Source organism: Gossypium raimondii, chromosome 4 (assembly GCF_025698545.1).
Source record: "Gossypium raimondii isolate GPD5lz chromosome 4, ASM2569854v1, whole genome shotgun sequence".
NCBI classification, from domain to species: Eukaryota; Viridiplantae; Streptophyta; class Magnoliopsida; order Malvales; family Malvaceae; genus Gossypium; species Gossypium raimondii.
In genome coordinates this window covers 43509152-43521797 of record NC_068568.1, presented here as the reverse complement: position 1 = coordinate 43521797, position 12646 = coordinate 43509152, and the positions used below count along the sequence as shown (strand labels likewise).

The following is a 12646-nucleotide window of genomic DNA, read 5'->3' as shown; positions in this document are numbered from 1 at the left end:
GGGTACCTCATAGAGAATGGGATTTTATCCTGGTTAACCATGTCGAGCACTCCATAATAGAATGGTGTGGAAAAGAGAAGGAATTGAATGTTGTTAGACATGGTACGTTCGATGTTAAGTTATTCGAAGCTGTCAATCTCTTTCTAGGATATGCGGTACAAACGGCTTGTTATATTCTAAATGATGTGCCAACTAAGGCAACATCAAAAACTCTATACGAATTGTGGCATGACAAGATATAACACCCTAATCCCCAATGGTCGACTGAGGCATTACTCGGAAAGAAAACTTATACATAGTTTCAAGGTACAATAATTACAATGACGTGTTAACTTTGAAAAGTTTCAAAAACACAAGTATCCAACCTGGTATACGTCATGATGTATATACAATTGAGTTTTAAACTTTCAATTGAAAATCTTTCCTTTGAAAATACAGTATTACTGGCAGTGGTCATAACATATAAAACAGTTTGGCGTATACAAGCAAAAACAGTTCACAAAACATAATTAATAAAATTTATCAAATCTTTCAAGGGTATCATTCAAATAAAATTGTAGTTAAATAAAAGGTACTTTATAACATATTCAAATTCAAATCAGAGTTACACACCATCCCCATAGAACATATGCATGTTACAAAACAAACACAGGGAAAGCTCGTTGTAAAGGTCACTCTTTCTAGTTGAGTCCCTTCAACAACCGACGACGGAGTACCACCTGAAAGAGGGAAAAAAAAGAGGTAAGTTCATAAGAACATAGTGAGCTCCATAAAAGAAAAGACTCAACCCTTTGATGAAATACAAAAACAAGATTAAAAATACAACTGTAAACTCATGCACATAGACTAATACACCAACTCTACATGGCGAGACATTCGGGTGGACACTATCATATCATTGGCGAATATTTAACCATGGCGGATAACATTTTCAGGCAGACTCTAACATCGGGTGCATACCTTCTTCTTTAACATCAAGTGAATAGTTTCGTCCTTACATCAAATAGAACTTTAGCCTTAACAAAGTTGACACTTCCCAACCAAACACAATCTTTTCTAACACATACCTCTGCATTTCAGACATCTCATCGGGCTAAATCATACACACCTTCATTAGGACGAATTCAATATGCCAAATACCAATACTAAACAAATACACTATGTTTTTAACACAATAAACATAGAACAAAACTTACCACTTAACATTCAACTTTTCCTTTCTACCAGTAATTATACGTAACATATAACATATACAGAGTCATATTAACTTACTCTTTTCAATACATAACATATATCACGTACAGAGTTATATTAACTCCCTCTTTTCAAATCCTTCCTGGGTTTAAACCTCGGACCCTCCAATCACATGTCAGAACAAATATCACATTTCTTATCATTTTGGACATATGCATATTCCCGTGAGTTCAGGGCTTTTTGCCATGGTTAACAACTAACAAGTCCTATCGTAGGCAGAACCCATATTACTAGGTTAGTTAGAAACTAACATGCCCTAGCAATCCTAGTAGTCATGCCAACTGGTTAGTAACTAACATACCTTACTAGTGGTCGCCAATCTAGTTAACAACTAGCATGTCCTACCAGTGGCCCAACATACGCGCCAATCTGGTTAGCAACTAACATGCCTTACCAGTGGCCTGTCATATTCTCTCACCTGGTTAGCAACTAGCATGCTTTACCAATGGCTCTTCATATCTAGATATTGAGTTTATACCCTAAGGAAGTTGTATCCATTTCTTGCCACAAACATGCACACATAGAAGATTACATGCAATAGGTTCACATAGTTCTGTACTGATGGGTTCACTTGAACACTAAGCTATGACACCCACAATTAGTGGTATACACAAGATAGAAGGAAACTCAAAGAAGAGCAAAACAAACTAGATACTCACTAATAATCCCTACGAGGTTTGTTATACTATCTATATTGCTACATGCACAACCCTTTCTTACTAATCTCGACCACTTGCTGATTCCTCTTCAATGAATAACTCTTCCTTAAGCAGGATACTAGAGTTTCACAAATATTTATAGCTCACACAACTCTCACACCACTTACACGTGGCTAACATGAAAAGATAGCTTATACACTATTGTTGTAAATATAATCGTTCTAAGTATATCACACAATAAAATAATCATTGAATTTTAGTTAATTTCTAATTGAATCTTAGCAATGACTCAACTAAAATGGAACAGTAAACACACATTTTCAAATAGGAAGCAATCGGGTCAAAAATCGCACAATCCATGATTGGCGTAAACTAACAGAAGGGTCTATCACATATCTTTCCAAGAGAAGACACAGATTGGCTGGTGCCCACTATGACAACACCAAACTATAAAACCAAAAATCTAACACTTTTTCCAAATGACGAACCCTTCAACCAAAATCATTACAAACCTACCAGATTAATTAGATAGTCCATCATTCATGGCGTAACAAACATTACAAATACAACACTGGAGGTTAGAACACAAATTAGTCTTTCTTTAGCTTAAACTTAGCTAACTATACGCCCACATAAACCATTAACTAGGACTACACTAGGCAGAGTGTTAAACAAGAAGCCAAGTCTAGAACATTTAAGGATTTGGGGATGTCTAACCCACAAACTGGATAAAAATGAGAGGAAGTTAAACTTATGGACAAAATTATGCATATTTTATAACCCAGAAGAGCAAACTATTATAGTGTCGACTCATGCTACTTTCTTTGAAGAAAATTAAATGAATGACTTCAAATCTCGAAGTAAAGAGGTACTCGATGAGCTTTCGAGAAATATATGAAACCTTATGAAACCGATTCAAAAACCAACTTCTAATAGTATACCTGCAAACAATCAACAACATAAGGTGCTTCATCGTAGTGGAAAGGTCTCTTATAGGCCCGAGTTCTTCCAATCTTGATGAAGTGTTTTTAACACTAAGTATGCCAAACAAGAAGATGAAGGCCTACTCACATATGATGAAGCGATGCAAAATGTTGATTCCAAACTCTTGGAAATAATTATTAAAGCTGAGATGGACTCTATGTATTCCAACTTAGTGTGGGAACTTGTAAACTTATCAGAAGGGATAACACTTATAGGGTGTAAATAGATCTACAAGAGGAAAATAAATGCGGATAAAAAAGTGGAAACTTATAAGGTCAGACTTGTCACAAAAGGTTATACTGAAAAATAATGCATCGATTACAAAGAAACCTTCTCTTTAGTTGTCATGCTCAAGTCAATTCACATATTATTATACATTGCAGCGGTTCTTGATTACGAAATCTAGAAAATGGATGTCAAGATAATATTTTTGAACGACTATCTTGAATAGAGCATCTACATAATGCAACCCACCAGACATATAGCTAAAGGAAGCGAGCATAAAGTTTACAAACTACTTAGATCCATATATGGACTTAAGCAAACATCCCGCTCATGGAATCAAAGATTTAATCAAACGATCAAAACTTTTTGGTTTGAGTAAAACGTAGATAAACCTTGTGTTTACAAACATTTAGAGAATGGAAATGTGATCTTTCTCGTTCTATATATCGATGACATTCTACTAATTGGAAATGATATAGGGATATTGTCATCGATTAAATTGTGGTTAACCCAACAATTTAGCATGAAGGACTTGGGAAAAGCTAATTTTGTTCTAGGTATTCAAATCCTAAAGGATCGAAAGAACAAAATAATAGCACTGTCTCAGGCTTCATACATAGACAAGATATTGGAGCATTATGCAATGACCGATTCAAAGAAAGGAAATAAACTTTCCATATCGGGATTTCATCTCTCTTTAGAGGAATGTCTTAAGAAAGCAAGTAGAAGGAGAGAACATGAGAAATGTTCCTTATGCCTTGGTAGTAAGAAGTCTCATGTATGCTATGCTATGCTATGCTATGCACACGCCCAAATATTTGTTTTGCAGTAAGATTGGTAAGTCGATATCAAGTGAATCTATGACCAAGACAGTGGCAAGTAGTTAGGTATATACTCAAGTATTTACGGAGAACGAGGGATTATATACTTGTGCATTCTATAAGAGATCTCACTCCTATTGGATATACTGCTTTTGACTTTGAAATGTGTCGAGATTCGAGGAAATTGACATTAGACTGTGTTTTTGTCCTAAACGGTAGGTCTATAGTGTAAGTGTCAAGCAGGGTTACACTGCTAACTTCACTATAGAGGGCCAAGTTATGAGGTATGGAAAAGCTATGGGCGTATAATAGTGTGGATATAGTTAAATCTGAATTAACCAAATAAGGACAAAACATATAAGGGAAATAATAGTGTTTGACGAAATGGTAGACGTAGTCAAAGATCGTATATGAAGAAAAACACTAGGGATCTGTTTAGCCAAGACTGTTATAGCTAGAGAGCTCTTTGAGAAACAAATGAAATGGCACACAAATGTAAAATATGACTCATCTACTTCACTAGGGCAAGTAGGTGACTGTTAGATTTGATGCCTTAAGTTTATTATTTTTGTCAATAAACAGTTGTAATTTTTTTAATAGATTGATTAATAAAGAAAATTCATTGATTACATTAATATACTTTATATAATTTTTCTCACATGGGTTTTGCACACAAAGAAAAATAGAAGTAAATTTTGCTTATTGTTTTTCTAAATGTTTAACTAATACTAAGCAATATTATGTGGTCAAATCGTAGTACAGAAAGATAACTTGTATTAGTAGATGAACTTAAATATGTCCTTAGTCTAATTGGAAATGAGCAAACCAGTTGAAAGACTAATATGTTGTTTTTAAGTCCAATTAGGGAGGTCATGTCTTGGGCATCAGAGCGGCTAACTCCCAGAAGATAGAGACACATATGTGACTAACTATATTGACAATACGTCAGATAGGACCCAAGTAGAATAGATCTTGAATCCATTTATGGATTTATTCACATGTTACATTCATAGTGTGACATACCTAAATCTTAAGTGGATGACAGACTATGTATGTGTGACTCATACAATTTTATGTAAGTAAAAGTCTAAGTTCAAATAGATATGGAATTGAAAGTTGGTGCGTTGGGTGTACGCCTTCTGTAGTATGTAGCGTTATTCACAACAGTGGAATTCATAGTTAAAAACATGGGTAAATGATATCTTCTCATTGGCATGAAATGGGTGATGAAAAGTAAATGTGACCAGGAGTCGTCTGTCTTTGTGATGGATGACTTGATCACTATTTGATAGTAATTGATTTTTCATGTAGGAAGATGTAATGGTTACCATGAGATAAAATAGGATCATATCGGGAGAACAGATATTATCTCAAAGAGATCAAGGTCATTGGACGAAATTGAGTAGTTGTTTCCATAATGGTATGTTATTAGGGAAAGCTCAATCAAGATATTATAGTGAAATGACTTTGTAACTAAATGAGTTTATAATTAATAGGAAAAAAGCTAGAACTTAATTATAAATAATTTGAGGCTCAACTTCATATGTCCAATCGGTCCCTCAACTAGATCATTGCAACCAGAAATGAATTGCTTGTTTGAATAAAAATGAATGGAATGAATAGAAAAAGAGAAATGAGAAACAGTCAGGAATGATTGTGGTTTTCTCTGAAATAGAGAAAAGAAATAATTTGGAAATGAATGTAGGTTTCCAAAAATGGAAATGAAAATGAAAATTTGCAATCCTATATAAGATTACTTAAAAAATTATTGAAGAATAAATTTATGTTTTTGGACTGTTTTGAAGCCCAAAAATGAAAATAAATCATTTGGTCATAGTGAACATGTTGAGTTGTGATATTGAACAAATTTTCTCAAAATTTTATTAGGGATAAAATCGTCAAAATTTTACCGAGAGGTAAAATTGTCAAAATTTTACTGGAGTAAAATTGAGATGAAAAATTATTTAATATTTAAATATTAAAGTTTAGTTTGAGAAATAGAAAAACGAAATCAGGTTAGATCACATTAGAGAGTATTGAGTCAAAAAGGCCCAAGAAGTACCCATAATTGAACTTGATGTGAGAGAGACCCAAAACCCCTCATATAACATAAAGGGGGTAGCAACCCTAGTAGAAATATAAGGGTAAGTCCTTCACCCCTCTACTACTCTAAGTAGGATGTTGTTTTTTATTTAAAATAAACATGTACAACTCTACAGGGGTTCTACCTTCTCTTCCTATAAATAGATGGCACTGGTAGAGCTATTAACACAACTTTTGAGAGATTGTTATTCTACCGAAAAATAAAGAGAATTTATTATCAACTTATAAATATATTTTTCAAAATAAAAATTTTACCCGTTTCTATTATAGAAGAGAGAATTTTTCATTTTCACCCCGAAAGGAAATTTTTTTTCTAGTTCCATGTTTTGATTTAATTGGTTCAAGATCACACTCGAAGCAATTCGTGGTACAAGAATAATGGAGAAGATAATTTGGTTGAAAGCCAGAAAATATCAAAGATCCACTTATCCAAAAACACAAGTACGATTTTAGTCTAATGTTTATTGGTATAAATATCACAAATCGGGTCAGTTTTTACAAAAAAAAAATTATTTTTCGTTGTGTAAGAAAACCGTTTTCAAACCGAATTTTTTCCAACACAAACCTGCACCAAAATCAAACAAACCACATGGTCGTGCCATACAACAATGTGTGGCAAACGGCCGTGTGACCCTTTTTACACTTTGTACCTGATTTTTTGTAAAAGTTTCAGTTTAGTCCCGAGTTATTATCGAGTTAGTTTAAAGGTCTCGTATGCTTAATTAATGTCCGATTTTAATTGTAAATCACATCATACTTGTGTTGATGTTGTTTAATATATATGTTAATTATTTAAGCCAAAATATGATAGTAATGTTTTTATAACTCGAGTCAAGTAATGGAATTATTATACGTAATATACTAGTTAATATGCAAGGAAGGAATACACCTACATTCCTTATCAATAGAAAAGAAGGTCAAATGCTACTTGAGATAAAATAATATCTTCAAATTGTCTTCAATTGCATTTTGCAAAAGAAAAATTGTTTTCATTTTGACAAAAGACAAAACAATACTTAACGTCAATTGGAGGTTTGTGAAAGATATTGACAATTGTAAAGAATATTATCAATCATGAATTTCTCACCTGGCTAACGGGTGTCACTCTTATCTCCCACTAATTTAATCTATTTTATATTTGAGCATTTTCTTAATATTTCTAAAATTAACTTTTAATATTATATAAATAATTGTGGATTTGGTTAATGAATGCCAATACTACTTAAAAATTATAATCACCTTTTTAGTCCTTTAGTTTTAACAAAAATATTTTAACTTTTTATTTAACTTTTTTTGTCTTTTTAGTTCTTAAATTTGTATTTTTATCAAATTACTCTTAAATAGATAGAAAAGTTGACATATGTCAACTTTGATGATGTATCACACATGTGGATTACCACGTTGATGACATATAACATTTATTAATTTTAAAATTTTAAATTAAAAATATTGTGTTATAATTTTTATAATTTTAATATTTAATTTTAAAATAATTTTATAGTTTTTATTTTAAAATTTAAAAAGTTAATTAAATGCTTTATTGAGAATGGAATTGAAAAGGTTTACTTTATTTGAAAATCCGTACTAACTCAATTCCCCAAATCAAATGTTTCATATAAAAAAGTGATTATAATAAACTAATATATTACCAAAAAAAAGGAATTAAGAGAAATAATTGAAAAGCAGCGTTTTGAGATATGATATAGAATGCAAATCCAAATACGTAAAGATATGGGATGTTATTTGGATTAAAGAAGAGAAAGCCAAAAGGAACAAGGCTCTAAATCAAGATCTATCATGAGAAGATACAGTGATGGGAAATTGGAAATCAGTGTACAATGATTGACACAAAACCTAGGTTTCTTTTACTTTCTCTATTATAAAGGAAGATATGGTTCATACGTTTCTCCATATTTAGATAATGACTTCACTTGTTTGATTGCTGCTCAACAAATTCTGGGTACCAAAATATTTTTCTATTAATTTCTTTTATCTTCAGCAATACAAAAATCTTGGGTTTTCTATAATTTCCCACGTTTTTTTTCTTGAACCAAATTAAGCAATTAGCTAGCTTTCCTAACAGTGAAAACAATTCCATCACTTTCTCTGGCATTGCTTTTAAACAACTTCATGCCTACCCTGTGTATGTGAAAATGCCAAAAAAAAATTAAGGAAAATTGGGTGAGGAAAAACGTACCTGATAAAGCATTGAGTCCTTTAAAACAAGTGTTGAAAAAAGAGGTGACCTCTTTGGTATGAGCAACAATGTGATCTCCTAAATCCAGTGATTGGGTTTGGCTTTGATCATCAAGGAAGGGTGCATTAAGATCAGATCCACCATTTTGGTGATCAGTCGCCATTGCAAGAGTTGTAAAATTTTAATTAAAAAGATATGAAAGGAAAAGAAGAAGAAAATGTAATTATATATGGAAGAAGATGGTTTCCAAGTGCCGGCACTGCGACTGATCGAGTAAACTAAACAAGTTTCCAAAAGAGCCACGAAAATATAGAATCTGAACAGGACTTTTATTAGTAAATACAGCTCGTCTTACACTTGTTTAGCTCATAATTTGTTTAGGGATGTCATACATGTATTGTGTGTGGGAGTATATATGTTGTGAACGTTTAATTAATATATAGCACTTGAAGATCGTGTTATACTATCCGATCCATTGGGGAATTTACGAAAAGCTTATTATTTTTAGGATAAATTACATCATTAATCACTAAATTATGGGTTTTTTTTTTATTGTTTAACTAAGAAAAGTTACAATTTGGTCACCAAATTGTTAAGATCGATGCTATATGACTTTTATTGTTCACACTATATGCACTAATCAAAAGCTCTCTTTTTCCTTCTCTTATATAGTTCATTTTTTCGATGAAACATTTTCGGACGTCACAAATCTACAAACCAAAATTCAAACAACTTTGTTCTCTGATCTCCAACATTGAATGTATGTTCTTCTACTCATCGATAGGTACTGATCCACCATACTGATCGTCGATTTGTCACTTGGAGCTCACGGCAAAACTTTTAAGAAAAAAAAAACTTAACAATCTAGTGACTAAAGTAAAAATTTTTGAATAGTTCAGTGACTTAAATGAAAATTTTCGAATAACTTAGTAACCAAATTGTAAATATTTTTAGTTAAGTGACCAAAACGAAAATTTACCCATAATTAATGACTAATGGTATAGTTTACCTTATATTTAATAAATAATAAATACTATTTTAAGGATAATTTTGTTTTCATATAAAATCACTCATTATGAGATTTTAACATCAAGCATTTTAATTGTTAATAAATTTAAAACTTATCATTTCAATTAAAATCATTTTATTATTTTATAAAAATAAATTTAATATATGAAATTTTCACCTCATAAATGTCTATGATCTAATTTCTGTAATTCGAATTATTTCATCTTAACTAAATTAGATTTTTTAATATTTTATAATAAATCCGCATCACATATGTTGTGAACGTTTACATTACTTATAGCACTTAAAGATCGTGTTATACAGTAGTCGATCCGGGGATTTACCAAAAGCTTGTTATTTTAAGGATAAATTATATCATTAGTCACTAAATTATGAATAAGTTTTCGTTTTGATAATTTATTGAAGAACAGTTAAAATTTGGTCACTGAACTGTTAAGATCGATGCTATATGACTTTTATTTTTGCACTATATGCACCAATCAAAAGCTCTCTTTTCATTTCTCTTCTAAAGTTCATATTTTCCATAAAACATTTTTAGACATCACGAATTTATGAACTAAAATTCAAACAACTTTTTTCTCTAATCTCCAACATTGACTTTATATTCTTCTACTCATCGATGAGTACTGATCTACTATACTCATCATCAAATTATCACTTAGAACTCATTGGCAAAACTTTAAAAAAAAAAAACTTAACAATCCAATGACTAAAATAAAAACTTTTTCAATAGTTCAAGGACTTGAATGAAAATTTTAAATAATTTAGTGATCAAATTGTAAACGTTTTTAGTTAAGTGAACAAAACAAAAACTTACCCATAGTTAATAACTAATGATGTAGTTTACTTTATTTTTAATAAGCAATGAGTTAAGGGTAATTTTATTTTCCATATAAGATCTAAAATAATTTTAAAATAACTTTTAAATTTACTATTTCAACTAAAATCATTTTATTACTTTATAAAAATAAAAATAAATTTGATATATAAAATTTTCATCTCATAAATGTGCTATGATCTAATTTCTGTAATTCGAATTATTTGATGTTATCTAAATTAGATTTTTAATATTTAATAATAAATCCACATCACATATTAGATAACAAAAGTAGAAGAAGAAATGGAACCCACTTCAAATAATAAAAAATACCAGACCCTAATTGTGGACTATAAGATTAGGCATTCACTTCCTAGCTTTATTTTATTTAATATATAAAAGATCGGTTGCTTCCTTTAAAAATAAATTCTCAAATCTTGTGTGCGAATAATATATTTATTTTCTGTTTCCTTCATGTTTATTAGGTCCAGTTGGATGCGTTTTTAATTTATTATCCTGAAATGTTCTTTGTTAGAGCGTTTTTACTCTCTTATTGTCAACCTGCCCTAAAAAGTTTTCCTCATTCGAGAATCCTTCAGATATCCTAAGATTTTTGAGTAATATTTTTAATGCACGAAAGTAGCTTTTGCATATTTACTCGTTTTCATTGTCAACCCTTTTTCCACAATGTCTACCTCAAACACGAACACAATTAAGAATTCAATCGATTAATCAATTAATTGTACAATTCAATCAAATACTGATTTATTTGGTCACATTTTTATTTTTATTTTTATTATAATATTGACTTCAAATAGTTAATATTGTTGATTACTTTGATAAAAATTTTATGTGAAATTTTAAACAAAATATTATTCTAACAAAACAAAAACTTTTGCATGATATGTTGGAATAATTATTTTTTTTTGAAAATCCACATTAGCTGCCAAAATTATGTAATAAATTTACGTCTATTGAAATGCTTTTTGTTACATGATCACTACATGAATATTTAACAGAAAAAAATTAAAATATCACTCTAGTAAATTTAATAAAAAATTTATTGGTGTTAAGAATTGGAATTGAATTGGTAAATTCAAAAACTTGAGGGTTTTAACCCTCAAACACGAACATCATTAAAATGACCTAAATCCTAAACCTTTATCCCATAAACTTTAAAAACATGCCTTTTTAAAAAACCCTAAAACAAATATCTTAAAAAACCTAAAAACCCTAAATTGGTTCAAAAGAGAGAATGGGAAAATACGTTTAGCTGGAAACGTTTTGTTGATAGAGCAAGAAAGCGCGTACAATTGGAAGTCTTTTCCTACAACATACGTTGAAAACACGTCTAGCTCAACACGTTTTTCTGCAAAATCGGCTAAAAAGCATCCATGTCAGCATTATTAAAAAGAAGTGACCTAATCCCATAAATATTAAATGAATATCGGCATTTTAAAGGTTATGAATGAAAATAAACATAGATAAAATGGCCATTAGTGAATTTTCCTCTAAAATATAATACAATATGAAATTTTGAATAGAATAATTATTTTTGTCTTAAACTTATATTCGGCCTCAATATATTTATTGAAATCTCTCAACTATTGGGTGAAGTTTTAAATATGTATGAATAACCCCATTCTTAAAGGATATAAAGTAGCTGTGATAGGTTTATACTTAACAGATCTTTTAAGGAGACGACCCCTTGATGTCTTTTAAAGAGACGACTTCTTGATGCCTTCAAAATTAAATATAGAAAACGATTATATTTACATTTTATGGATGTAAAATCGTTGTGGTAGGTTTACACTTAACACATCTTTTAAGGAGACATCCCCTTGATGCCTTCAAAATTAAATATAAAACTTTTTTAGGAATTTGACCCTATAAATTTAAAAAATGATGAAAATGACCTAACTTCAAGATTAAGTATAAGAATGATCTGATTTCTACAATAGAGTTGGGTGCTACCACTTTCCCAAGCGGCACCACCTTAATAATCCCTCTCCAAAAACAAATTTTTTTTTTGTCGTCTAACAAATTGGCGGCACCGGACTGAAGCATGCGGGGGCAAAACGGCCAAGGACCTGATGGTGTAATTACTCTTTTTAGATTGATTGAAAAAAGAGTGAGGCATGAGAGTGTGGAGGCACCTAATTAAATTTTTAGTCTATTTGCATGTTAGGTTTGCCGTCTTTTAAAATTAAATTTAAATTTAAATAGCCCTTAAAAATAAAGAATAACAAAAATAAGCACTTCTCATTTTTTAAAACAATAAACTTAAAATTATATAAAATTCTTATTTAAATTACCGATATGTCCTTCAAAAATTTCCTTAAGTTTATTTAAATTTAAACATTTTCAATTCATTCCCTAGCATATTTGAATTGAGATAAACTTGAGGAAATTTTTGAGAGACATATCGGATAATTTAAATAATAATTTTATTTATTTTTTAATTTTAATGTTTTTAAAAATATAGAAAAATGAAAAGAGTTTAATTTTGTTATTCTCATATCTTTTAAGGCTATTTAAATTTAATTTTAAAAGGGGA

At 30.5% G+C, this 12646-nt stretch overlaps 1 protein-coding gene across 1 annotated transcript; it reads right to left on the bottom strand.

The window, feature by feature from the left end:
* Positions 1-479: 479 nt before the first annotated feature.
* On the bottom strand, positions 480-8700 carry LOC105780064 (uncharacterized). Its single transcript, XM_012604172.2, has 2 exons — positions 8244-8700; positions 480-719 (listed from the first exon to the last, which is right to left on the bottom strand). The coding sequence occupies exons 1-2, from the start codon at positions 8404-8406 to the stop codon at positions 577-579; spliced, it is 306 nt and encodes a 101-aa protein (XP_012459626.1). The 5' UTR covers positions 8407-8700; the 3' UTR covers positions 480-576.
* Between the last annotated feature and the right edge of the window lie 3946 nt (positions 8701-12646).

Coding starts and splice junctions, on each gene's coding strand:
- LOC105780064 (XM_012604172.2), bottom strand. CDS start 8,406: ATGGCGACTGATCACCAAAATGGTGGATCTGATCTTAATGCACCCTTC. Junction 720..8,243: donor AGGACTCAATGCTTTATCAG/GTACGTTTTTCC, acceptor TCCCTCTTTCAG/GTGGTACTCCGTCGTCGGTT.